General features: G+C 46.2%; 3 protein-coding genes across 3 annotated transcripts; 1 reads left to right on the top strand and 2 right to left on the bottom strand.

Moving 5' to 3' along the window:
- Positions 1 to 289: 289 nt before the first annotated feature.
- On the bottom strand, positions 290 to 1,263 carry LOC117588374. Its single transcript, XM_034279592.1, has one exon. The coding sequence runs from the start codon at positions 1,119 to 1,121 to the stop codon at positions 549 to 551; it is 573 nt and encodes a 190-aa protein (XP_034135483.1). The 5' UTR covers positions 1,122 to 1,263; the 3' UTR covers positions 290 to 548.
- A 21,445-nt stretch (positions 1,264 to 22,708) lies between these two features.
- On the bottom strand, positions 22,709 to 23,719 carry LOC117588355. The gene is made up of 2 exons (XM_034279567.1): positions 23,595 to 23,719; positions 22,709 to 23,543 (listed from the first exon to the last, which is right to left on the bottom strand). Exon 2 carries the CDS (start codon positions 23,443 to 23,445, stop codon positions 22,849 to 22,851), a length of 597 nt encoding a protein of 198 aa, XP_034135458.1. The 5' UTR covers positions 23,446 to 23,543; positions 23,595 to 23,719; the 3' UTR covers positions 22,709 to 22,848.
- Positions 23,720 to 23,867: 148 nt separating this feature from the next.
- Positions 23,868 to 25,261, top strand: LOC117588354 (E3 ubiquitin-protein ligase MARCHF5). Its single transcript, XM_034279566.1, has 2 exons — positions 23,868 to 23,921; positions 23,988 to 25,261. Exon 2 carries the CDS (start codon positions 24,051 to 24,053, stop codon positions 25,071 to 25,073), a length of 1,023 nt encoding a protein of 340 aa, XP_034135457.1. The 5' UTR covers positions 23,868 to 23,921; positions 23,988 to 24,050; the 3' UTR covers positions 25,074 to 25,261.
- Positions 25,262 to 25,624: the final 363 nt, after the last annotated feature.

Below are 25,624 nucleotides of genomic sequence, written 5' to 3'. Positions count from 1 at the left end.
GCCCTTTTTATGGTGCCGTTTCATTAGCGTTTCGCCACCAAAGATTAACGTTCAATGGCGCCACAAAGTAGGCAGCGATGCCGCGTCCTAGAGGCATCCTTCCCGTTCTTCCGGGTTCCGAGAATCTTCTCGCGAATTGTTACGAGTACAAATGATCGAAAAGTTTATTCTTGGGACTCCGACAAAGCCCCGTTAACGCTGTAAATTAATGCTAAAATGTTATTCCCAGCTGCTGCCGTCCAGGCCAGTGGAGTGCCTGGAGGATGATGCCCATGGCAATTTGTTAATTTTTTGTGTGTGATGGCAAACAATTAATGTTTATTTTTGCATTTTAATTTGCAAACATTAATTGCAAGTTTATTGAGCAGCCGCCGTTGAGCCATTGTTGAGCCAATGAACCGCAAGCCCGCAGCCTTGAGTCGCCGAAAACAAAAAAAGGGGCGAAAGACGCGCTCGCCTTCGGATGAGAGTTTCAACGTTAATGGAGTCCCGACCGCGTTGGGGATTTGGGTGGTGATTGATAGTAGATTCAGATGGCAGATCCCAGTTTACTTAGCCGACAGGGTCAGGGTCATCAGCACAATGAAGAGGGAATTGGAGAGCAGCCTGAAGGCAGACCCAAGACCTTCCTGGTAGTATTCGAGTATCAGGGACCCGTAGCGGGCGCCGAAGACCACAGCGGCCATGGCTCCGTACATGTTTCTCGACTGGTTGACGCCCAGGAAGAGCAGTGAGACCAGGTTACCCAGGAGTGTGAGCTCCTTGAGCGATTCCGTGGCGTTGTCTTCGTTGTCGCCCATTTTGGCCAGCATATCGTAGGCTAGGGGCACCACAAAGCAGCCATGGGCCAGGGCCAGGCTATTGCTCGACGACTTCAGGTACAGCTCAATGTTGAGCAGGGGCAGCGGCGCGATCTCCATCACTCCCGACATGATCAGGCGCAGCCGATTGCACTCGTCGTCATCATTGCGGGCAGCCCGCACCACGCCCAGCAGCCCATGGACGAGACTCACGGTTGCCGCCCCATATCCGAACGGATGCTGCACCGGATGCAGGCTGTACATGGCATAGCCAGAGCTGACCACAAGCAGGCTGTTCAACAGTGCATCCATCACAAGCATTCTGCGTTGGTTTTCTCTAATTTGTTTCCCTGGTCTTGAAGGAGGACTGCTACGGACTTGTTGGCGCGCACGGAAAATTTAGTTTGAATCGAGTTTGTGTACCTCCATCAGAGTACGGCAGTTTGGTCTGACTGTTGGGGCAAGGCAAGCTGTTGGGATCTATGATAGGATACATAATAATTCCGGCATGGATAATGGATACGCTGAGATGAGACGAGACGAGACGAGAGTGAGGAGTAAACTTTTCATTTGGCTGCACACATTGGACAAGCTCAATGTCCCCGTTGATTTATTGCATCGAGGGGGCAGCTTAATCCACATCATATCCACCTGCAAGGCAGATGGCCTGGCCTGGCCAGACAGACGAGACCAGACCAGACCAGACCAAAGACCGCAACCGCAAGCAGGCTGAGTTTAATTATTAATTTAAATCGCACCGTTTATATGATAAAGACACTGCAACGTGCCGCTGAGCAATAGTGCATGCCCAGCCATTGGGCAAGTGTACTCCTAGTTGTGAGCACAGGAGCGGATCTTCCACGATCAGCACACCGCGCTCGTGCTTGCAGTCCGCTCCTGGCTGCTGCTATGGCGTGACAAAAGTGGTTGCTCGAATGCCTCCTCTTTCCCTCTCCCATTCCCATTCTCATTCTCATTCTCATTCTCCCTTGCCATTTCCCTTGTCCCGCAGTCAGACAATATGAAGTCATCCGTCGACGGCGTCGCGAACTCTGCAAGCGTAAAAATATGAAAAGTGCCGCAAGTGCAGAAGTGCCAGAACTGCCAGAAGTGCAAGTGCAGGCAACGCAGACACTCCACTCAATTCATAATTAATCAGGCTCGGCTCAGTGTTGTATGTGTGGCTGTACGTTTCCCACTTGCGGTTCCATCTCTCTGCCTATCTGCGTCTATGGCTTAACACTTGACGAGTAGCCCTCAACCCTCTTCTAGTCGGACTCCGACTCCGACTCCGACTGCGACTCTGCCTGTCTGTGCGATAAGGTTGAGCGAGCAATCGTGATCAGTTTGGAAAAGGAAGATGGTGAGGACCCGGAAGACCGAAGACCCTTGGCAGAGCATAGCAGACCAGCTGGCATGACCCCCACACCGCCTGTACCCCGCCGTGATGGGGGGTTGTGCGGGTTGAAGCTTGTTTTTTTTGTAGCTCCAGTTTCAATTTGGCTCGTTTGGCGTGTCGTGTCTTGGTTACCTATTGATTTATGGCTCCGGCCAATCTGGCCTGTAGTCGGCGCCTCCATTTGTCCGGGCTCTGGGCTCTGGGCTCCGGGCCGTCCTAATCAGCGGCATTTGCATGCAGATCGCAAAATTTAACCAAAATGTTTAATGAGCAACAAAAAACCTGCGTGGCCAAATACCACACCAAAAACCAAGACCAAACAAGACGCTGAAAAATTGAACAACGAAACCCAAAACCAAACAAAAAAGTGCGTGAGCGATGCGCAAATATTTGGCTGGAGTTAACTTTTGGCTGCTCGGCTGCTGCTTGAAATGCGTGCCAGAGACCTTACGCACTTCATAAATTATTTAACAGCTGCCCCGGCCAATTGGAGAGGATAGGAGAGGAGTTGGTGTGGTGGCCCATGCTCAGGCACCAGGGGGAAACGAATGCAAAGGGGCCAAAGGGGACCAATTTTAATTGCCGGCTACATGACAATGACAACCCAACAACCACACCACACCACACCACACCACACCACAACACACACTCCTCACGCACTGGGCAAGGCCAATCGACAACAACAACTGAGGCGGCAACCGAAATCGAAAAGGGAAAATATGTGCGAATTTTTGACAACTGCAAATCGAAGTCGAGGCATGTACAACATGGCTCTGTACATGATCGCCGCCTTGCCTGATTTATTGCAAATGCCGCAGACAAGTTTCCAGCCACAACGACTTGGCAACCGATCAGGCCACAGAGGCCGTGATTCATATTCATATGAACAGACTGTCGCCGGGCGGCTGGGACTACATCAGCGTCCACTTCCACACAGTTGACACAGTTAGTCAAAGAAAGGAATGATTGCTCGGATTGTCCTTCGATCAATACAGGAACTGGCATCCCAGCCGACTGATTTTGATTTTTTCGCAGAATTGAACACTCTGCGCTTCCGCTACGACCCAGAAGACTTCCCAGAAATATGTATATTTATGGCATTATGCGGGCCCCGATGTCATGGGAACCATAATTCGAGTGGAACGTTGGCTCAGCTTAGTTCCATTCATATTTCAAATAATAATACTCATAATAGTACTCGTAACTCAGTGACGCTAGAGATGTGTCCCGCCTTTGGGGGGCCGACAAAGCCAAGCAAATCAAAGCCAAAGCGAAACTCAGATACAATTAACACAAAAACAAGTTCATTAAATGTGAATGAAGCCATTGGCTGGTCCAGTAAATATTAGATAATATTCGAATCACCTTAAACTCTCATCAATCAGATGATAAAATATATATATGATAAATATTTAATTTTTATGCCTAAATGAAGAGCGAATTTCATTTCATTCAAATTTGAATGGCACATGACAGATGTGAGAGCGTTGAGAGTCCCGTAAAATAAATGAAAAAGAATTCAACGATTTGAGTTGGGTTTTTGGCCAGACAATAAATAAAAGTTCAAGGATATTTGTTTCTTGGCGCTGCATACAATTAAAGAGAAATGCGATGGGAGGGGGTGGTGGCCTGTCAGCTGTCAATGAAGCATTTTGAAGCCTTTTTTGTCGCTGCATTAGTCAGTATTCTTGGCATGCATCAGTTCTGCCCCAGACAATTATCATTTTTGCACCACGGATATTCCTTGTTGCTAAGTAAATCGAATTCGAAGAAGTAGCTCCCCCCGGACAGCTCCAGGCATCAGCCATAAATTGTCTAATGCGCCGAAATGTTTGCACACGAGCAACACGAGCCACTGGCATGTGCGATTACAAATGTTTTACGCAGTTTCGAGCTGGCAACATTGTAGTGCAGTATTTTAAACAGTTTCCCCATTTCCCCAGCACTTCGCTCTCTCCCTCTCTCTCTCGCTCTCTCTCGCTCTCTGTGTCTGTGTCTGTGTCTGTTACACGTGCGAGACCTTTACCACATTAAAAACGCCGGCGCTGACAGCTCAGCGACGCGAAGTGAGCCGAGGCCAGCGTCGCGTTGCGTTGCGTCGTCTTCCATATAACGGCATTTGGGGGGGAGGGAATCAAGAAAATCGAGAAGGAAAACAACAAAACAAAACAACAAACTCGAATTGCACTTGTAGCCATTGGATCTTGTTTCTATCCGAATCAAAACTTACTCTAAAGATGACTTTTTACCTAATGGCAGCAGCTGGGGCTGTAGGCAGGGCTCCCGTGGGGTTTTTACGCCTCATTTGCATAAAGCAAAGCGAGCGTAATGTTCGTTCAGTTTGTCATTCACTCAGTTTGTCATTCATTCAAGCATGAACCATAGCGACAAAAACACGCAGAATTGCACCATTTTTACTTCACTCTTCACAGACACCGTGGTGGGTTCTTGTGTGGATATTTATGCAAGAAATGAATTACTCTGCAATTACTCAAGCTTTACGCGGAGAGAACTAATTACGATAGGTCCAACGCCTACAACGTAATTTAATTACATCAACCTTTGACGATTATGCATGGCAAATTGAGATTTGAACGGTGCCAAGTTGCTGCCGGCTGCTTGCATAACTTCTAGCCCGGAGATGGGAGAGGCCTTAGCTCGGGGGACTCGCACCGCGCACCGCGCACCGCGCACCTCGCACTTGCCTGGGCAATCTTCTTGGCATTCACATTCTTCCTGCCGATTCCCCAATAAGGCAACGTAAATCACTTAATTGACAAGCGAAATAATCATTGTTGGGTGTTCCTGCTAAGTGCATGGGGTATATGTGGGTGGCACACACTCACCTGGCCCAGAGCTATTCGATTTCAGGCAAGAAAGAACATACTTAGCGGGCAGCCAGCCAGCCAGCCAGCAACGGCGGCGGCGACATATATTCAACGAGCGGCAGTAATCAGTAATCTTATTTATGAGTTCTATATGTGAGTGTAAGCATATTTTTTGTAGTGTACATAAATGCTCGGGCGATTATAGAAAATAAAACTGGGTCACACGCGTTTTTCCCCCCTCTCTCTCTCTCTCTCTCTCTCTCTCTCTCTCTCTCTGCGCTTTCTTCGTTTAGTTTTCTTTTCCATTTCTTTGCTGGGATTTAGTTTTAGTGCGAAAAAGTCGAACCAACTCGAAACTGATCTGCTTGAAGTGGCAAATGTGATGGAAAGTGTTTTGTTGTGTGGGGTGATCGCAAGCCAAAAGTGCGTATCCGTATCAAGTTCGCAGTCGAATGGGGCGTCTGAGCAGTGTCGTCAGGCAGCCAGGAAAGGGGACAGCAATCGACTTTAGCAAATTTGTTGCAATTTCGGGTTGGATCGGGGGCGATCGGCGTGCCTGCAAGTGAGTCGAAACTCTGCTGATAAGAACAGCCGTTGATGGCGACACTTAACGGCGTGGAAACAGATGTTCCCCAGCTCCACACACAGACACTTTGGACTAGCCCTTACCCTAGAACGGTCCCGAACTTGCAACTGGCAATCAAATCAGATTTTTGCCCATGCATTAGACCAGTGACAGCCACAAACAGATTCTCTAATTGTATGTTTCTGTATTCAATTATTCAGTTGAAGATAGAAGATGGAGGGCACCCCATGGACACTCTCCTTTGCGACAGCATTTGCTTCGATTTTTGTTCTGGGTGAACTGAAACATAATTTTACACAGAGATCGCCGTTCGTTGGTTCGAGAGATGATAATGCTGAGAGGCCACGATCCCATTACCGGAATCATTGACAATCGACAGCTGAATCGGATTGCTTTTGGCAATGCCAATTAGCTCTAACTGTCGATAGATTACCGCATTGGGAATTTTGTAAGAGCGAGAGTGTCTGTGGGCCTATCAACGCGCGTTGGAGCCAGCCAGAAGTCCACTTGAAGTGCGATGGCGCCAAATGGCTTATCACTTATCACTTTGTGTGAATATTATTCATCGCATGGTTAGTTGAGCCCAATGCCCGCACGCACCACTGGAGGAGAGATAAATTGGCAACGAAAATGATTCGATTTTCAAATGAAAATATTCCACAACGAGACTTTCGATTGGATGTATCCATCAGATAGGATCATCTTTGTGCTGTGACTCACAAATGAAGAGGAGAACGAGCAACTATCAGCCACAAAAAGGAGAGCAGCTCTGATAAGCGATGATCACTGATAAGTGATGACGTTTTGTCATCTTGCTGTGCGTGCGGTTGCCAAGACTAGAATTATAATTATATTATAATCAGCTGCCATGCCTCAACACGTTATCAGAGTCGCCGTGCAGGCCACTTGAAATATTTACGCAAGCAAAGCTGCCACCTAAACCTAGCAGCCCCCCCCAGCACCCACTCTGCCCGTGCTCATTTGTTATAAAGTTAGTTGTATAAAGTCTATTTGCGCACACTTGTGCGTAGATTTGTGCGTAACGTAATCAGCGGCATTACGTCTCCCAATCCCGCTCCCGCTCCCACTTTTGGCACGGCAACGGTGCGTATGAGTAACGGGAAAATGTTGAAACTATCAAATTTTGTGTCGTATAATTAATGGGAAACAGCTGATAATTTGACAGGCAAGCGATTAACCACAAACTGAACACTGAACACTGGCCACAGGGCACTGGGCTCTGGGCAAAAGCAGAGCTTTATCGTTTGTCTTCCCTGTTGGAATTGAAGCACTCGAGACCCATTTCGGTTTAGTTATTAGCTTCTGGCCCGTCAAAGTCAGAAGACCCGGTCGAAACGTGTGCCCCAGGCTGACTGGCTGGCAGTGTTGAAAGCCAGGGACTTGATAAGGCCAACTACTGGATCGGCTGCCCGACAACAGGGCCTCCTACTAGCGCAGCGCTGACTGGCAAATCTGTCAGCTGCAGCGTCATGGGAATGCTGGGAGTGCTGGAACCAACAGACAACTGGGGGAGAGTAACTTCTGATGTTCAATAAATATTTATAATAATTATAATCTGCTGATCTGATGCAAAGGAACGGACATATAGTTCTATATAAAACCGCTATTCGCAACTGGGAATTTTTTGCACAGAAATCCCCGCTGAATGGCACGAAATTTATAAGCCGGAAAATGATCGGCAATCAAGATCGAGGAGGGCCAGCCAGTCGCATGTGACTCCTATCTGTGTGTGTGTGTGTGTGTGTGTGTGTGTGTGTGTGTGTGTGTGTGTGTGTGTGTGTGTGTGTTAGCCTATAAATAATACAATGTTTCGTTATCTCAATTAGCAGTCGCATTGCAAAAATATTTTATCTGCCCACAGAAACTATCAGGAATTCTATGTTAAAGTTTCGGTAGAAAATTTGTTGGCTCTGAAGGGGAGGGGGGTGTGGTGCGGCTGCTCAGTGGTGACGGAGATGGTGGCTGAAGGTGGAGGTGGTTGGGGGTGAGGGTGAGGGTGAGGGTGATGCGTGATTGTGGCGCGCACACAGCAACCACTCGAGCAACGCTCAAGCAAAACTGATTTGTTTCATCGTTGTGTATGGTTGATAACAGCAACAGCAGCACCACCACAAGCACCAGGCAGTCAGCTCTTATCATTAAGTTAAGAGTGCGGCCCCAGCCCTCCCCCCAGTCCAGCCCACACAGAAGAGCCGGCAACAGCAACGACAAAAACTACCTACCTACGATTCCTCTGCTTCTTTTTCCGCCATCTAATCAACGAAAAGTGCCTACATCAAGTTTGACCTAATTTTGATAAGAGAAGACTGCAAAAAAAAAGGAAAGCAGCGAATACGAATGAGGAAAAGGAAAAGGAAAAGGAACCAGCAAGAAATATGAAAGTAAAGGAAGAAGCGAACCCAATTAAAATTAGTTGCTGCAAACGCACAAGATCTGCTCTGCTCTCAGGAACTCAGCAACGATCCAACTGCCTGATCGATCTCCAATCGCCGAACAAAACGCTTCCCAGCTCGGCGATAGCACAAGCTCAAATCTCTTTTTGCAGAGCTGACACCAGCGCCTAGACGCTCGTATTGGAAACAAAAATATTGAACCATATTTGTGGGTAGGGACATGTACTGGAGTGAAGTTTCAAGTGCTTCGAATTATGTTGATTTAACGAGAAGAAGGAAACTCGATTCAGCCCTCAAGTTGCCTGCTTTTAGCTAGCTCGCCCCTCCTCTGACGCGGAACAGTAGCAGTTTGCTGTGCTGAGAAAGTGTATTAGCTGATGACAATTGTTTTCATAGTATTCATTCACATTCATTCCACAGACACGGGATCAGAATCGAATGGATCGTGGCGTCAACGCAGCCAAATGACTCAGTGCCTTTGAAGGGGAATTTGTCTTACAGCGAAATTCGTTTAGCTGTAAATGTAAATGCACATTCTCGTACTTGTGTGGATAGATCAATAGAACATGGCATGCATATCGCAGTGCGCTTTGCATGGGGTTTACGGGGCCAGTGTGAAGAGGTTTTCACAGGAAGGCAAACCGATAATTGCGTGAGTTAGAGTTCCTGGAATGCCATGAGTAAACTTTGTATCTAGCACTCCTCGCCTCAAATTGTCAGGGAATTATCGCAAAACGTGTGGAAGACTGGCGCCAGAGCTACGTACATATGCGGTAGAAGTCATTTCTACGAAACTTAATGGGGGAATTTACCAAACTTCCCTCCCCTTCCCTCACCATCCAAACACAAGTGTACTGCTCTAATCGATCGCTAATGGAGATATACACTTTGAAGACAACTTTTGTATCTTTTTGAATGTGTGGAATTGTATTCATGATCGATGCCTAAGTACAGCTAAGGGCTAGTAATTGTGATTCCCAAGCGCTCACTTTAGAATTTCACTGGGGTGTGCGGGCGTCACTGCCATACAATTGCGAGCCGCACTGTGTGCCGTTGGTGTTGACGGGGACGGGGTAAATTATTGGCTCGCCATAAAATACTCCAAAACAAAAGGCCAAAGCAAAACAAATGAACGGAGAATGGGAGCCGTCGAGCCGGCGAACAAAAAGAGAAGAGAAGTGAAGTAAAGCACAAAACACTGCAACCCCCCCCCACCAGACACAAATGCTGTATTGTCAATACTTTCGCTGTCGCCCTTCATCCATTCCCCCTTTTCTATCTTTTTTTGCACACTTATTTTGTTGTTGTTGTGTTTTTTTTTCGCTATGTTTACTTATTTTCTGCTGTTTTGTTTTGCTTTCTGTTGAAAATGTTTACCAAAAACCTTGAACAATTTAAATTATGAACTTGACTTTGGTTGTTGCTATTCCCGGCGATGTAGCTGTGGCCTAGAGATACGAGAGTTACAGCAAACAGCAGCAACAATTAGTAGTCAAATGCTGTTTGCGAAATTATTTCTCCACTTAGAAGGAACGATCACAGAGAGACGTTGAATGCGAGGTGGGTTGCCAAACCAGCTGGGGAATCTTCAATGTGTACATAGAATGAAACATGTGGCTATACACGGAAAACTGTACTGGCAGACATCTCAATGTTTTCGAAATTAATTAAAATAAGTAATTGTACCTTTTGACCAATTATATTATGCAATTTCTTTAAAGAGAACCCTTTTAAATTAGCAAAAATAATACAGGATAAACTTAACATTCATTGAAAACGATTGAAAAGTTAAACGGAATGGAATCCCTTTGGGAATGGAAATTAAACTTATTTTAAACCGAATAAATATTCAAAAAAAAACGTACAATTCCATGGGGATTAGCAACCAGACGAAGTTATCTGGTATAAATATAAAATGAGGGGGAAAACCGTTTCCGATTAACCCCAACTTATCGGTCAATATGTCAAGAGTACATAAGTGCAAATGTACATTTGTACATACCAGGCCTATAAATAGTTGCTGGTTGTTTGCCCCTTAAGCGTTTCTGCAATTTGCATATGATTAGGCGAGCATATTGCATATGAATATGCATATTTATACCTCCATTAGAGTATGCATGCATGCATTAGGAGACACCATTAGGAGAGAGCTAGAAACAGAATATCGTTTCACCGAAGTGAGTGCTACCCTTGCTGTATATGTGCATACGTTTTTTAACATTAAATAGGAACACAGTTCGTTACCATTTGATCTTATGTTGGATTCTCTAATTACACCTAGACGTCATCTGGCACACACAAAAAAAGGCTTCTACGCTAATGAGAAGAGATGGTCATGTAGTCGTCGTGCAGTCGTTGGAGCTTTTGCAAGGGTATGAAATCGGTTATTGCGCTGTAATGTACCCCTACCTGGCACTTGCAGCGGAGCCCAGGCTTATCGCTGCAACTGTACATGGGCGACTGTGAGTGCAACTGTAACTGCAATTGCAATTGACCGGCGGGGCGTGTACGAAAAGCCCGCGCTTCGAATGAGAGCGCGCTGCTGCTGCGCTCGGACTGGCGCCAAAGCACAATAAAAGCCACGTGCATTGCTAATTAACAGATGCCCCACTGAGTGAGAGAGAGAGAGAGAGAGAGACAGATAGAGAGAGAGGGAGGACGACTGGAGAGGCGACGCTCCCTCTCAAAGAAGCTTTATCAGTCCACTGCAAATGTATGGATGGAAGGCGCGGTGGCACAGGGAAGGAAGGGGAACCACTGACAGGTGTCGGTGTCAACTGTTGCGTTGTGGGAAACGGAACGGACGGAGAAATACTGCCAAGACGCTCTCTGCTCTGATATTTCAGGCTTCGCTCCGTCGCCACGCCCGTCCCGTGGGCTAAGTAGTGCTCTGGTTTCGGTTCCCACATTTTGAATGAGCTGATAAAGCGACATGAACAGGAACGTAAAGCATAGCAAAGCAAAGCAAAGCAAAGCAGCGTAAAACAGAACACAAAATAGACAGAAACAACGTTCGACTAAGAGATACCCTAACCACAGAGTAAGCCACTGATCGTTTGTTCCTCATGTTAGCGACTGTTGGAGCTTCAGCAAAATTGTTGAGAATGTTGTTTTTTTGCTTGCAGAGATCATTGGGGGGAAAAGTGTAGATTATCCAACCCCAATCAAGACTTTGTGTGCTCTTAGGATATATTCGTATCGTACCTACCGCCCATCGGCACAACACGCCCCGCGTGTTCAGGCACGCTGAATGGGTACCAAAAAGTAAACGCAAAGCAGATACGGTAACTGCTCTGTAAGTGTTGACATTCTACAACAGGGGGCGCCAGCGCAGTCGGCAGAGCCGCAACGAAAGCTAATTTGCCAAATGTACACACAATGCAGAGAAAGTAACTGCACAAGACAGGAGAAGAGGCGTGGAAAGGAGAGGAAGGAGAACTCAGTGCAGGGGCAACAACAACAACAACAGCAACTGCGAAATAGAAGACGATCTAAAATTACGTAAAAATGCTAAACAAGTTCCACAACGTAGAAAGCGAAACAAACACAAGAACCCAGCCCAAAACATAGAACTATCCCATCAACGAAATGGATTTAGTACTACTCGAGTACTACTGCAAGATGTCCATACCATCGGAGGATACATAACAGCATGGAAAAATACATCATGGAAGTTTGATGACCAGCGGCAAAGGCAACCAATTAGTGGAAACTATTTTTCGATATTCACATCGTTAAGAAATTCCAAGAATATTGATAAGTCTGGAACGGAAATACTTATGGGTGTGTATGTGTATGTGTATATAGTGAAGGCACACTGCGGTGGACATTATTCAGTCTTGTACCCTAAATGAGAAGAACCCTGTTCTATAGAACACAGTAGACTACAGACATGTGCTTAGAAGGGATATACTTATACTTTGCATATTTCACTGTGAACATTTACACACATTTTGCACACATTTACGCATGCATGTGAATGCGTGAGTTATAGGAAATCGGTGTTGGTTCTGATATGAAATTCTATAATTGGATTAATACCCTCCCGGCAATGAGATCATAAAGCTTTCACTCGAAAAACTTGTGTAAGCTTCGTTATCTGACCTCGACAGAATCTGGCCAATTTGGGCATTGGCTGAAACATTCAGAGATGGTTTTGTGTATAATAAAATCATTTATACTTTATTTCTTTGCTACTTTTGACCTCACTGAATGAGTTTCACACATCATAGTTTTGGGTCTCCCCTGCTCTCCTTTGCTATCTAAAAACCTTATCTCGCATGATCTGTAATCTTATCAAGAGCCTTCTATGAGACTTCTCCCTGAGTCGTATTGCGACAATCACTCACCAACTGAAATTCGACTGCAAACTTTCGCTGATCTCTTAGAATGAGGCGTTGCAACATATCAGAATAGATCCATGTAGATCCATTTCGATAAGTAACAAGACCAAGTTGAATATTGCTTCTCTCCACAAAGTAGCAAATGGAGCATTCCTATTCCCATTGTGGTCACCCATAACTCCAGCCCATCCCGGAACAGATGGTTTTCACACAAAATAACCAGAATATGTAGAATCGGAATCTTAAGCATAAATTGAGGGCCAAGGGTATTGAGTGTGTGCCAAATTGCAGCTTTGCTCGAAACTTGAACGATGACAGGAACAGTGTAAACATTTATTATATTTGTTCGCAGTTTTCTGCTTTTCTGTAATATTTTTAGCGAGACTTCAATTTGAGTTTTACGACTTGTTTTTGTGATGTGGCAGCATGTAAATCGGGGTGAACATATACATATTTAGCTTAACTTATACATACATACATACATACATACATACATACATATATTTTTGTTCTGTGTGGAGAACTCTGTTCCGCACCCCCCAGCAGAGCTTGTGTCTACTGAAAGCTAAAGTTTTGCCCCAGCCCGACTCTTGCACATACTCGTACGAGTGTACGAAACATACATACATACATACATACATTGTCACATAAAATACATTTGAACTGCACTCGACGAGGTTCGGGGACGGAAGTTGAACCCGCAACAAAGAAGCAATAAAACAAAAACCAAATTAGCAAAATGAAATAAGCGAGCAAAATGTGAATGCGAAAATGAAATTAAAATAAGAAAATCAGCGAAAAAGTACGAGTGTGTGTGTGTGAGGAGCGAATCTCAAATCTCAAATTTCAAATGAATGATAATGAATTTATATATAGAAGCATATGAAGTCTGGTGTGGTATTCATGTGTGTGTGTGTGTGTGTGTGTGTGTGTAATTTATGTATGTTTCGTTTCTCTGCGTCTGATTATTCCCTGCCCGGACTCAAAGTCGGACTCGCTGGCTTGGCCCGTCCACGTTTTTGGACCCGCTCGGGGTCTTCCTTGTCTCTAAGCTGCCAAGTGCCTAGGTAATCTTTATGTACATCAAATCAAACAAGTACATATTTTTATTTGTATGGCATCCGTACTCCGTACATGCAATGAGTGAAGACCGTGCGAATTATAAGAACGGGACGAGCCAATCTCAATGAATGAACAGACACAGATACAGATACAGATACAAAGACTTATGTACGTATTTTTAGTTTACGTTAGAAATTCGGACCCTCAGAAGTTGATAGACTTGAGAAGCCATCTCTCTGCCTGACACTTGTATTAATTAAACAATAATATGAGTATGAATAATGAACTGGAATAAGCAACAACGTGGCACTACCTACGATTATCTAATATTCTACAGGAAATGTTCACCCCTGAGGCTCATCCCTTTGTGGATTTTCCACAATCAATCTCAAGATCATGAACTTCATCCTTGTCTCTTATGTACATATGTATGTGTATATATGTATATATGTATGGGTGTATGTTGTGGTTGTTCCTGTTGTTGCATGTCTATCTAATTGAGGCAGAATGGAGCCATAAATGTCGCAAATGAATTAAGAGGCAGCAAAGAAAGAGGGAGACCAGTCCAGACGGCTTAACAGCGGGTTGAGTGGCCAGGAGGGGTGGCAAATGTTAGACGATTGTTGCCGTCGCCAGTTTTAATCAAAAATTAACGTAATAAATAATCATAAAGAATGCATAAATGTCAAATTATAAATTTCGACAAGTTTTACGACAGTTTTGTGTATGCGCCATCCCTACATAAATATCTACATTTTTGTGTACATAACTCTCTCTCCGTCTCCGTCGCCCCTCTCAGCGTCTGTTAAATATATTTATTCCCTTGAGGCTTGTAAAAGATATATTCGCACTATGGGCGTGGCAGCAACAATAATCAATACAAATCCGCCCCTTTGCCGCTCTTTCTGTAAGCCACCCTCCCGCACCCAACACGATGTAGGTCGGCGACGCTGACGCTGCCGCTGCCGCCGCAATTAAATTTGTCTGAGTTTTGTTTCTGTTTTCTCTTCTCTTCTCTTCTCTTCGCCCATTTTTGTTTCAATTATGTTGGTTGGTGGCGTAGCGGTGGAGCATAAGGTTAGAAATGGCAACCACTTTTCCTTTCACACACAGAGCGATGTGCGAACAGACCTCTATCACGGACGACGCCCACGCCGAAGGCAAATCCGCACAGACACACATCCATATGTTCAAATCTACATACAAATTTCTTTCCAGACAGACCCTTACACAACAACAAAAAACATGGAAAATAACTCGAAATTCAAATTTTCCTTCCCAAAATATATGCACTGAAATGAAATTACATTCCATATACACATGCATGTATGTACATAAGATCGGAATATACTATTTTGAAATCACTCTTTGTTTTACACTTGAAGAACGCATCTCTTTTGTGCAGTGTAGCCACAGAAATTGCACTGCCAGCACAGCAAAAGCAAGAGCAAAGGCAGCAACAAAAACTGTCAGCGTCATGGCGTCATGAAATGTATTCTACTACTTACTATAGCTATAGTAAGTATACAAAGTGGAATCGGATGAGCAAGAAAACGAGAGGAAACCGGCGGGGAGGGGAGTGTGATGCGCAGTACCAACCGCCCTCCCCCAGTTGCCGACACTGCCCTTGCCCAAGACCAAAGTGATTTCAGCTTCGCGCCAAATTGTGAAACACCGAAAGCTCTCTCAGCACGAAATTCATTTGCCGCGCAAGCTTTTTCTGCGACGTATGCTCTCTCTTGAGTGGGTTTGCGTTTGTTTCCGTAAATGTTGCGGCAACTTTGTTGCTTCTCATTGCTTCTCATGTATGCATGTACACATGTTGATAAGGTTCGCCGCAATATGGGGGCTGACTGTGGGTTAACTCCTGAGCCGATTTGCTCCCTAATTTGGTCTGGTCAATGTCTCCCTTTAGGTTCCATTACATTAACAACGTGACTTAAACTTATTTACTTATTGTACTTACCTTTTAGTGTTTCAAAAACATTTGCATTTGCTGTTTCGAATGAATTCCAGTAAACCAGACCATCCCATTGCCGTCCAACGAGCCCCGTTTCGTGACTCTTCCCACTCTGATTGAGCGATTAGCATATCGGCATTCCAAAATGCATCGAATGAGTAATCGCAATCGAATGCGACACAGAAATGCTCGGCGTTCTGTGCAGAGTTATTTATGCACCCAAGACCAATCGGAATGCAAAAAGAGAAGAATCCACCGACAGAGAGACTCAGCAAATGGGCAAAGTGTGCAAAGTGTGGTTCAACTTGGTTCAAATAAATTGTCAACTTGGTTGTGCAGCATTTGGCATACTTTGCCACAGGGTGGGCAATCCCTGCATTCTGTATCCCTGTAAGGAACGAGGGAAAAAGGGAAACCAACTCGCCATAGAAGGCCGTTGTCGACACACACACAAGTGGGCCAAGTCAGGTGGTTCCCCCCTCACAGCGGCTTTTCTTCTGATCAGATTAGCATGACGTTGACAATTGAATGGAGCTCCTCCCCAGCACAGCGCCCTCGCTGCAAATGCGGCACGAGGTCAGGACTGGAAACGAAAGACTTAGGCCACAAACCTCACCGCCAACGATGCGTGTAATCTGCGGCGCGCGTCTAGTTTTATCTCTCTCTCTCTCTCTCTCTCTATCTCTATGTGGCTGACAACAAGCAGCGGAAGTGACGTAATACACATGTCTGTACAGCTCTGCATTGCATGGCACTTCAATCATCGTTTGATATACCCTTTCCGAGTGTAATATTTGCACTAAGAAAAGTGAGACATAATGGCTACCGATTCAAGCGTAACTTCAGGGTTTTATGAATCAGAAATTATTTACAAATGCACCTGAAAGAGGGGTGCCCGTTAAGGGTGTTCCAAGCATCAGAGCTAATCCCTTTCAATTTTATGAATGAAAAAGCAAAAGCAATGCAATTTCGTTTGTGTTTTATTCACTTTAATTTGCTTAAACTCGGAACCTCTCGTGGCTGATGTTTATTCTGGTAAGCCACACACAAACGCTAATTGATACGCTCCCTGGCTGGCGATCAATTCAATGCAATTGCACTTGCATATGGCTGTGGCTGTGCCTGTGGCAGGGTAATTTTTTAAACAGATTCTATGTGTGCTTTTTCCGTCTAGCTTTTGGGGGCAATTATTGAAATGTGTAATTTGTGGTTGTGTGTTCATTGAATTTGTCATTCTGGCCATTTGTTGGTGTGGCCACTTCTGTTGTTGTTGCTGCTGCTGCTGCTGCTGCTGCTGCCATTGTTGTCGGTAATGTAGCAACTATTATATTATTATTATTATTTTTTGTGAATTGTCACTGGTACAGCGCGGAGAGCTCGTAGAACATTTATTTATAGACATTTTTGGAGTTGCATTAAGCATTACCACACATACCCACTGCAAAAGCGAATTCAATTCGATTCAATCAAATCTGTGTCACTGGGTTACGGCAAGTTGTTGCTGTTGCTGTTGTTGTTGCTGTTGCTGTTGTTGCTGTCTGCCCGCGCCGGCAACATTTGTTGCCATTACACTCGAGGGGCTCGACGACTACGACAAGTTTTTGCAGCCACATCCACAGCCATTTTCCCTTTGGGCCAATGCGGCCAATTAACTTATCTGATGTAAAAAGGCAAAAAGTGCAGAAAAAAAGGTACAACAATACCAACAACCAGATTGGCAATCTACGATCCTCGGTTGCTAGGCCACACTGTCGCTGCCTCTGCCCACATTGCTCTAAGAGCTTTCGTTCCCCCCCCCCCCCCCCCCCCCCCCCCCCCCCCCCCCCCTCCCCCCCCCCTCTCTTCAAGGTTTTTTTCCCCCCCCCCCCCCCCCTGCCTAGACTCAGGCTTCAGCCTCCAGCTTCCATTCAGTTTCTATCTACCTCTAAATTGTTCACCGTCGCGACGGTCGCTAGTCTGTCTGTCTGCTGGCAGCACAGATCCTCAACTCGAGCTCTGTTGATGCCGATGCCGATGTCGATGTTGCTTCCTCCTTCGTTCGCCTGGTGTACCATCCGTAAGGCCGTCGCTCGGTCTGCGGCGAGTAGCGATTCATTCAAGCGTCGCAATCAGTCAGGTTTGTCGCTGGCTGCGGTTCGGCTCGGCTCGGCACGGAACGGAACAAAATGGAATCGATTGGAACGGATTGCTTTGGCGAATGCCAAAACGGGTTCTCCTGCCGATGCTGTGTGTGTGCGGGAGTGGGAAAGGGTGGGTTCGCATTTCTCTAGGTTGGTCCACTATTTCACTTTCGACGGCCCGCAGCTGTTTGTGGGTGGCCAAAGGAGGTCCGCCTCTGCATTTGGGATGGGCCCCTGTCTTGGGGAGAAACGAGGAAATAATCGGGCAGGGAATATTGTTAGGAATTTCAATGGAATAGTGCAAGTACCTTTGAGCTTTTTGTAGGGGTTCAATCTCCTGGAGCATTCCAGGAATTTCTGCATATTAACAAAACTATTTAAAATGCTCAAAGCACTTCCGTTTCCAGCTTTGATCTTTCCAACTTATGTATCTCGGACATGGCGATTGGCCTGTTCGAATGTCAATCAATGAATGGGAACAGAATTGTGAAGAGTTTGCTGGAAACCTTTTCCATGCTCTACTCTGGACTCTGGACTCTGGACTCTGGACTGGGGATGTCAAGTTGTGGGCGTGTCCATTGTTGTCCCCATTCCCTCCCCACAGTACACCTCCGCACAGCCAGCCAGCACTCAGCTGCTGTCAATCAAAAGTTGCATTTTTTTTGTCTTTTCAATTTTCTCTTCACATTTGTGACTGCTGCTGCTGTTTGCCACTCAAATGGAAAGCAATAGTGGTGCAATAGTGTGAGAAAAGCCGGAAAAGCGTGTGTGTGAATATGAAAGAAACTTCAAAGACCAAATGCCATGCGGAGTAATGGAGCAGAAGGGGAGTGGCCAGCCAGCCACCATGTTGCCACAGCAAGGCATTAATTATGCCATCAACCAAGTGACGACGACAACAGGGCAGACACATCCTGTTGACAGTCTCACCACACACACTCACACACACCGCCGCTCCGAGCTGCTCCTGCCCCATGCTCAAACATTGAACAAAGTTTTTGGCGTGTGGCAACGGAAGTCACGTCTGCAGGCTTCAAGCGCTTTGCCAGGGAAAACGCTCAGTGCTCCACAATTATTAAATACTGCCAGTAAATATGCATCGAGGAAGTAAGGACTTTCACAAGCAAGTCTGCGAGGCAGAAGTTGTTAATTAGTTCAAATTCGTATGCCCAAATGAGTTCTCCTCGGATTGCCAGCTCGATTTTGCTTTCAAGCATTTACCCAAAGATGAGACGAAACATAGCGAGTGGCGGCGTCGTCGTGTCAGGAATGGAAAACTTAGCCCCGTTTTCGTACAAATATTTGGCTGTTTAAAAATAAAATAGACACTTTTCGAATAGAGCCGAATGGAAATGGGGAAAACATAGCCAAGAGACACAAATGTCGCTGTCGCTGTCGCTGCTGCTGCTGACAAATAGAATTCCATGCAAGTCTATAAATACATTTCGGGCAATGTTAGCTTTTGGTTTTTGCTTATTTTGTGGAATTTACTCCGGAGACACCGTTTGGAATGGAATAGACAAAATTGTCCCCATAAATGTCGATTAATTTATGTGCGTCCAATGGTAAGATGACATTTGGTTGGCCGGCCGAGAATCGTTTCGAGAATCGCTGGATGCTAAATGGAAAGTTAAATATGGTAAATGGTAAATGGTAAATGGGGTAGTGGAAGTGGCAGAAGACTTCTTCAGACTGTGGCTTGGATCGGGGCTGGGGCTGATTGCGATTGCGACTGCGTTGGCGTTGGCGTTGTCAGCGTTCTGGGCGATTAGTCGCCTCAAAAATAGACCCAGACATGCGGAAGAACGAAGGCGCTCTGGGATGGGTATGGGTATGGGTATGGGTATGGGTATGGGGATTGTTCATGGGACAGACTGTTGCCGTGTGCTCGGTTCGGTTGTCAGGCGACATCTTCATCTCATCTCATCTCATCGCATCGCATCTTGCGTCGCGTCTCGCCCACTCGCCCATTATACTCTCTGTCCCCTGTCTGTTCTGTCTGCCCCGTCCACCAACAAATATTTCCCACTAATCCTACACGAAAAACTATTTCGGTGTTAATAATCTGCTTCCGCAATTCATCACCTCTCCTCTCTGCTCTGCGGTTCCATGGCTAAGCTATGCGATCTGTCCGCCTCTTTCGACGACTATGCCAGGCATCCTTCCTAACGTTAGGTTCCATCCGAAGGGAGGAACGTCGCACTGTTGGGAATTCGGGCGGGAATACCCCTAGATTATTGTATGAATTTGTATTCATGTTTGGAGGGTGGGACTTCACTTTAAATGAGTATTACCAATAATTTCCTTTCTGCATATGTACATCCTTGTGCTGCCACACTTGTGAGCATTGTGAGGCTTTCTTTGAGTTTTAGACTTTTGTAGACTAAAGTTATTGTCTCATAGGTGAATACATACATATTTACATATGCACATATGTACTTTACATACTTTACGTACATATTTTTGCATCTCTGTTGCCTCTGCCTCTGTCTCTGTCTTTGTCTTTGCTGGCTAGCTGTTTCCAGCTGAAGCTGTATCGTGTCGGGGCAATTTTCATGCAGTCATTCCTCATTCATTAAGGCGTCGCATGGAGCCAAGAAAGAAAGAGAGACGGAGACGGAGACGGAGACGGGCAGACGGACAAGGAATGATGCCGGGAAGACGGAGATGGAAGACGACAGAGTAAGAGACAGAGGCAGAAACTTTTGGCATGGCATTAACCTGTAGAACTCCTTTCACTTTACATTCTAATTCCAAAAGTTCCAGCAGTCACATACCAAAAGCTTGTTGTGGAAGGAGCTAAGGGGGGGGGGGGGGGGGGGGGGGGGGGAATGGAACCATACATTCTTCTCTCTCGAGTGGAGTGGGGTGCGGGTATGAAAAAAACCTGAATGCCTGCTGAATGCTAATGCTAATACTTTGTACCTGGCCAATTTCCCCCCACGGCGGCCTATGAAATATGCATGCAAAAGCTACACAAAAAAGACACAAAACAAAAGCCCAGATAAGAATTCATTCCCAACTACGAATATAACCACAAAATAGCAAAAAAACTATGGCTATCGGTCGAGCTGTTTGGAAAAACGCGGCCAAATCGATGGCACAAATTAAATATTTAATTGCCACTGCCACTGGTCGGTGTGGTGTGGAGTGGAGTGGAGTGGAGTGCATTATTAAGTAATTCCTCTAGCCAAGCGATGTACGAGAGGGAGAGAGAGAGAGCGGCAAGTGCCACTCATTGATTATAAATTTCTCTTGTTAATAATCATCCATTTGAAGTTTCAAAAAAAGGGAACCAACTAGGGCAAAAGCGATAAGGCTCAAAGATAGCGCTCGATTGACGTTCGTTAATGGAGGGTGGGAGGAGTGCAAGAACTTAGATATAAGCACACAAAGGGGAAGAGCAATAGAGAGAGAGAGAGTGTGTGGGAGAGTGGCCGAAAGAGAGTTACCCCATGGTGAAGACGTCACCCCTTTCACCTTGTTACTAATTTCACCATGGATGGTTCCAACATTGGCTAAATAGTGGGATGAAAATAGTGGGTGGTCGCAGGCAAGGATGGACTGGACAGAGTTCGATATGTTATGTCCAAACTCGGGTGACAGTGGTACTCCCTTTCCTGCTGTTAGATAAACCCCCAATGGCTGCCACTCGAAGCAATTTCGTTGCAAAAAGCGATTAATCATCTCTTTTAAACAATAGCGAGAGTCGCACACTGGGATACTCGACAATTTCAGCTTGCAAAAATGAATAAAGTTATTCAAGCCAACCATTTTTGGGGTTGAAATTCCACTGTGCGTCGTCTATTTGGACAATGGCAATAGCCAGAACAAGAGTTAAAATTCAATGTTTTGGGCAGTGTTAGATGAACGATGACGATGTCTGCTGATGTCCAAGAGGGTCATGGGAAATGGTTGGAGCGGTTCCCGGACAAACTACAAAGGCAGCTAGCTTCAATGGTTCTTGTCTAGATTCTGTAGAGCTGCTGGAGAGCAGAGCCCCCACCAGCTAAATTCAAGTGCCACTTGGCGCTGAAACGTAGGAAGCGTGTGGAGGTTGCTGAAGTTGCTGCCGCCACAAATTTCCCTAATCATAGCCAATCAACTAATAAATCTAAATTTCTCTGCAGACATTGCCAATCGCTGGATGGATCTACACAAATGAAAACTAATCAACACTGAGGAGAAAGAGCAAAAAGAGCTACATATGAGATGGATTCAGCTTTTAGCTTCGCCAAACAGAGCCCAAGCCGCAGTTCCCTTATCTATAATGCGCTTTCAATGCCAAGACTTAGGCCTAGACATGAACCAAAAACAAAAGCAACAACGAAAGACAGACAATGCCCAGCCAATTACCAGCGATAACAAAAATATTTCTGTAACAACCAGTTCTCTCTGCTTCCACTTCCACTTCCACTTCCACTTACAGTGTCTCAGTCTCGATTTCAGTTTCAATTTCGGTTTCGTCTGTCAGTCTGTCAAGAAATTAGCACGTAACTTTGTGGCTCTAGCCGAAAAACCAAAAGGCAACTCAAGTCGTACTCCACCGACCCCACCCCAAATCCATTGGCACTAAGTCATAAAAATAACAATGAACCAAGACACAAGACACAAGACACGGGGCCCAAAAAATGTACAACTGTGTTTTTGTTGTCATGCTCATTGAGCACGCTTGAACGCCAGCAGTAGGTGGAGTTGCACTAGGAACTAGTGGAACTGGGCCTGGGTCTGGGCCTGGGGCTGGTGCTTGTGCTGGCTAAAGTTGGTTGAGGTGAGGTTTGTCGCCCGCTCCCTCACTCCCTCTAGTGACTACCTCTGGTAGCGGTAATTGAGCTTAGGCCGTGCGTGCCCATACTTACCAGCGATTTGTTGACATTAGGTCTTACAATTTATGAGTTCCTATTGTCAGCGGCTGGCTAGCGGATGCCAGTCATGCACTGGGGTTGGGGATGGTGATCGCTGATCGCTGATCGTTGATCGTTGATCGTTGATCGGGTTACTGCTGCGCTTGGTTGGGGGCAACGGTTCGTGGTGACTTTGAGCAAAAGACAAGGGCGTGGCGAATTGGAATCAATGAAGACACATTTTAAATTGGACTTGCTTACCTCTTAAAGGTTCTTCGAGTATTTAAATATTATTTCTTTGCTCTCCTGCTCCTTGTTTCCATTGGAATATTGTTAAATGAACAGACAGCAATTATTGAGTTGGGGTTTTTATTGTTTATCAGTGTTAATCCTGAATAAATTGTCTAATATTTGAACTAGAGTTTTGTGGGCTGTGAATTTCGCAGGTAATTTGCAATCAATGGAAATAAGGGGAAATTTAGATGGCGGGTTTCAGTTTGACTTGCCGACGACGGCCATGGTGGCGAGGAAGAAGAATCCCGACCAGCTGACGCAGGCCACGTGCTTGCCACTGCCCTCGGCTATGTTATCCTCACAGAAGTTGGCACCGAACTTGGCCATGAAGGCCAGGAACGCCATGCCGCCTATGTGCCAGCTGCTCTCGTTGAGTGCCAGAAAGATCATCGACGTAATGTTGCCCAGCACGGTGAGGGTCTTGAGCGTGTCGCGTGCATTGCCGACCTCGTCGGTGTCCTTTGCCCAGCCAATGAGCGCACTGGCCGCCAGTGGCACAATGAACAGTCCATGGCCGAGAGCAATGTTGTTGCTGTCGGAGCCCAGGAACAGCTCCACATTGACCAGCGGCAGTGGCACAATCTCCATCAGTGCCGCGGTGGCCTCTTTCGCTTTATTCGCATTCTCATCGCCCGAGACACAAGCGACCATTCCCAGCAGTCCGTGACAGAAGCCAACCACGCAGGCCGCAAAGGCATACGGATGATCCTGTGGCCCAATCGTGCAGCAGCCAAATCCAGTGGCGCCGCACAGCAGCAGACTCATCACCCCAGACGCAGCGCCATTGTCCGACATCGTTGCTTATGAATAAGTCTCCAAACTGACTCCAAATAAATGAACTTGCTGTCTGCCTGTCCTGCTACTTTCCTGGCTTCCTCCGCTCTGGATGTGAACTGAAATTCGCTTAACTTTTCCCTGTTCAATCAATCTTATGGGTGGCTCACCTTACAGCTTGCTGGTTGCTGCTTGCTGCTTGCTAATTGTTTGCCACACAAAGTAGAAATATTTGAAAGCGGAAATAATTTATTTTTTCTAGAGCTGTCGACCGAAACGTTGAACGAGTTGTAGTGTTATGCCTGGAACTGGATGGGGATAGAGCAGAGGCAAGGCCTGCTGGAAGCAAAGCAAATTGGGAAACACTTTGAGAGCGGAACTTCTAGGAGCAGATTCACTGGATTTAGATTCAAATTTCACTCCAATCGAATCGTGGCAATCACTGCCATATCCAAACAAACGTCAGCTGCCAGTCTTTCGATTTGTTAGTCTTCCAGGTGAGATATTCCGGAACGAGTCAAAAATATACTTAGTCTCCCAACTCTGTTTGTGTTCAATTTCAGCTGCAGCGAGTTGGAAGCTTTACTGCCAATACGTGCTGGGATATTCCGAGCTACCACTTCCAGATGCTGGCCAGGATGTTCCAGGGGCAGGAGCAGGAACGGCAGCAACGTGTATGTTGGATATGCTTTGCCAGCGAAGACGAGAACCGCCGGGCCGAGTGGGTGCAGCCGTGCCAGTGCCGTGGCGCCACCAAGTGGGTGCATCAGAGCTGCCTCTATCGCTGGATAGACGAGAAGCAGAAGGGCAACATGCAGCGCATTGTCACCTGCCAGCAGTGCCTGACGGAGTACATGATTGTCTATCCATCGATTGGCCCACTGGCCACTGTCCTTAAATTCACCTACGGCATGGTCCGCCGCAGCAGCCCCTTGGTGGTGGGTTGCCTCTTCCTTGGCGCCATCTACTGGTCGGCCATGATATTTGGGGCCACAATTGTGGTCCAGCTCATGGGCTACTCGCGTAGCTTCTCGCTCATTGCAAACGCAGACCCGCTGGCCGTGGCCGCCGGACTGCCCCTTGTGCCAGTGGCACTGCTCTTCTCACGATTCATTCGCTGGGAGGACACCGTGCTGAATCTCATTCGCAGCCGCCACAATATCTTTCGCAAGGTTCCGATCCTCAGTTTGCTGTACAGAAACACCACCGAATCGGAGGATGCATCGCTCGATGGAGACATTGATTCAAACTTCTCAAGCCCGTGCCATGCACGTGTCATTTCCGGCGCCCTCATGCTCCCCACACTCGCCTCACTCACTGGGTTCATTTTCTTCTCGAGTGTGGGCGACACCCTGAATCGCAACCTGCTCGGCGGCGCCACCTACATTGCGGCCAAGGGCCTGCTCAACATCTATCTGCGGCAGAAGCTCTTCCTACGCAGTCTCCGTCGCCTCGTGTTCGACTACACCGAAGAGAATGTTCTCGTCTCCAGTGGCAACGAGCTCGATGGCACGTATCGGCCACAGAATCGCCAGAATGCAGGATTTGACTACGATTCCGACTCCACCGACGACGGTTATTTCGTCGATACTGACACTGATCATGACAGTTCACAGATTGACAGCGACTCCGAGTCGAACATGGACTAATTTCGCATTGTGTACCACGGCTCGGGGCGCTGATCAGCATTTGCAATGGATAAAAGATAAAAGGGGGTTGGGGCTGAGGGGCATCTAAATTGTTTTTAATCACAGTAAATCGTTCCTTATTGGTTCTTTAAACATTAATACATAAATGTTCCCATGTGAAAATCGTTAATAAAACCCCAATCTCACGATGCCGAAGAACGGAATTATTTTCAACTTAAAGTGCTGTTTTTTTGTAGAATACTTTTGGGGCTGACTGACTCAGTTCAGTCTTCGCAATGTACCATGGCAATAATTACCCCAAAAATAGCAAATTACTTAACAGTACTTAACAGTGGATGGGGTGGGCAGGTCTGCCAGCAAGAGCGGGGCTCCTTGCTAGAGGCTTGAGCAGTGTCCATTATGTTTTTCCAGGATTCATCAAAAACACCCACGAAGTGGCGACTTGTGGCAAACTTTTAGGCAGAAACATATACTCAGAAAGTACCTAAAATGAGAACGGTACATGTTGAAAGGGACACGACGCACCGGACATTTATCATTGTACATTTTGC

This window comes from Drosophila guanche, unplaced genomic scaffold, assembly GCF_900245975.1.
Source record: "Drosophila guanche unplaced genomic scaffold, DGUA_6, whole genome shotgun sequence".
Classification (NCBI taxonomy): Eukaryota; Metazoa; Arthropoda; class Insecta; order Diptera; family Drosophilidae; genus Drosophila; species Drosophila guanche.
Note: the sequence above shows the minus strand (reverse complement) of the source record. Positions and strands in the feature narration are given on the sequence as shown.

Coding starts and splice junctions, on each gene's coding strand:
- LOC117588374 (XM_034279592.1), bottom strand. CDS start 1,121: ATGCTTGTGATGGATGCACTGTTGAACAGCCTGCTTGTGGTCAGCTCT.
- LOC117588355 (XM_034279567.1), bottom strand. CDS start 23,445: ATGTCGGACAATGGCGCTGCGTCTGGGGTGATGAGTCTGCTGCTGTGC.
- LOC117588354 (XM_034279566.1), top strand. CDS start 24,051: ATGCTGGCCAGGATGTTCCAGGGGCAGGAGCAGGAACGGCAGCAACGT.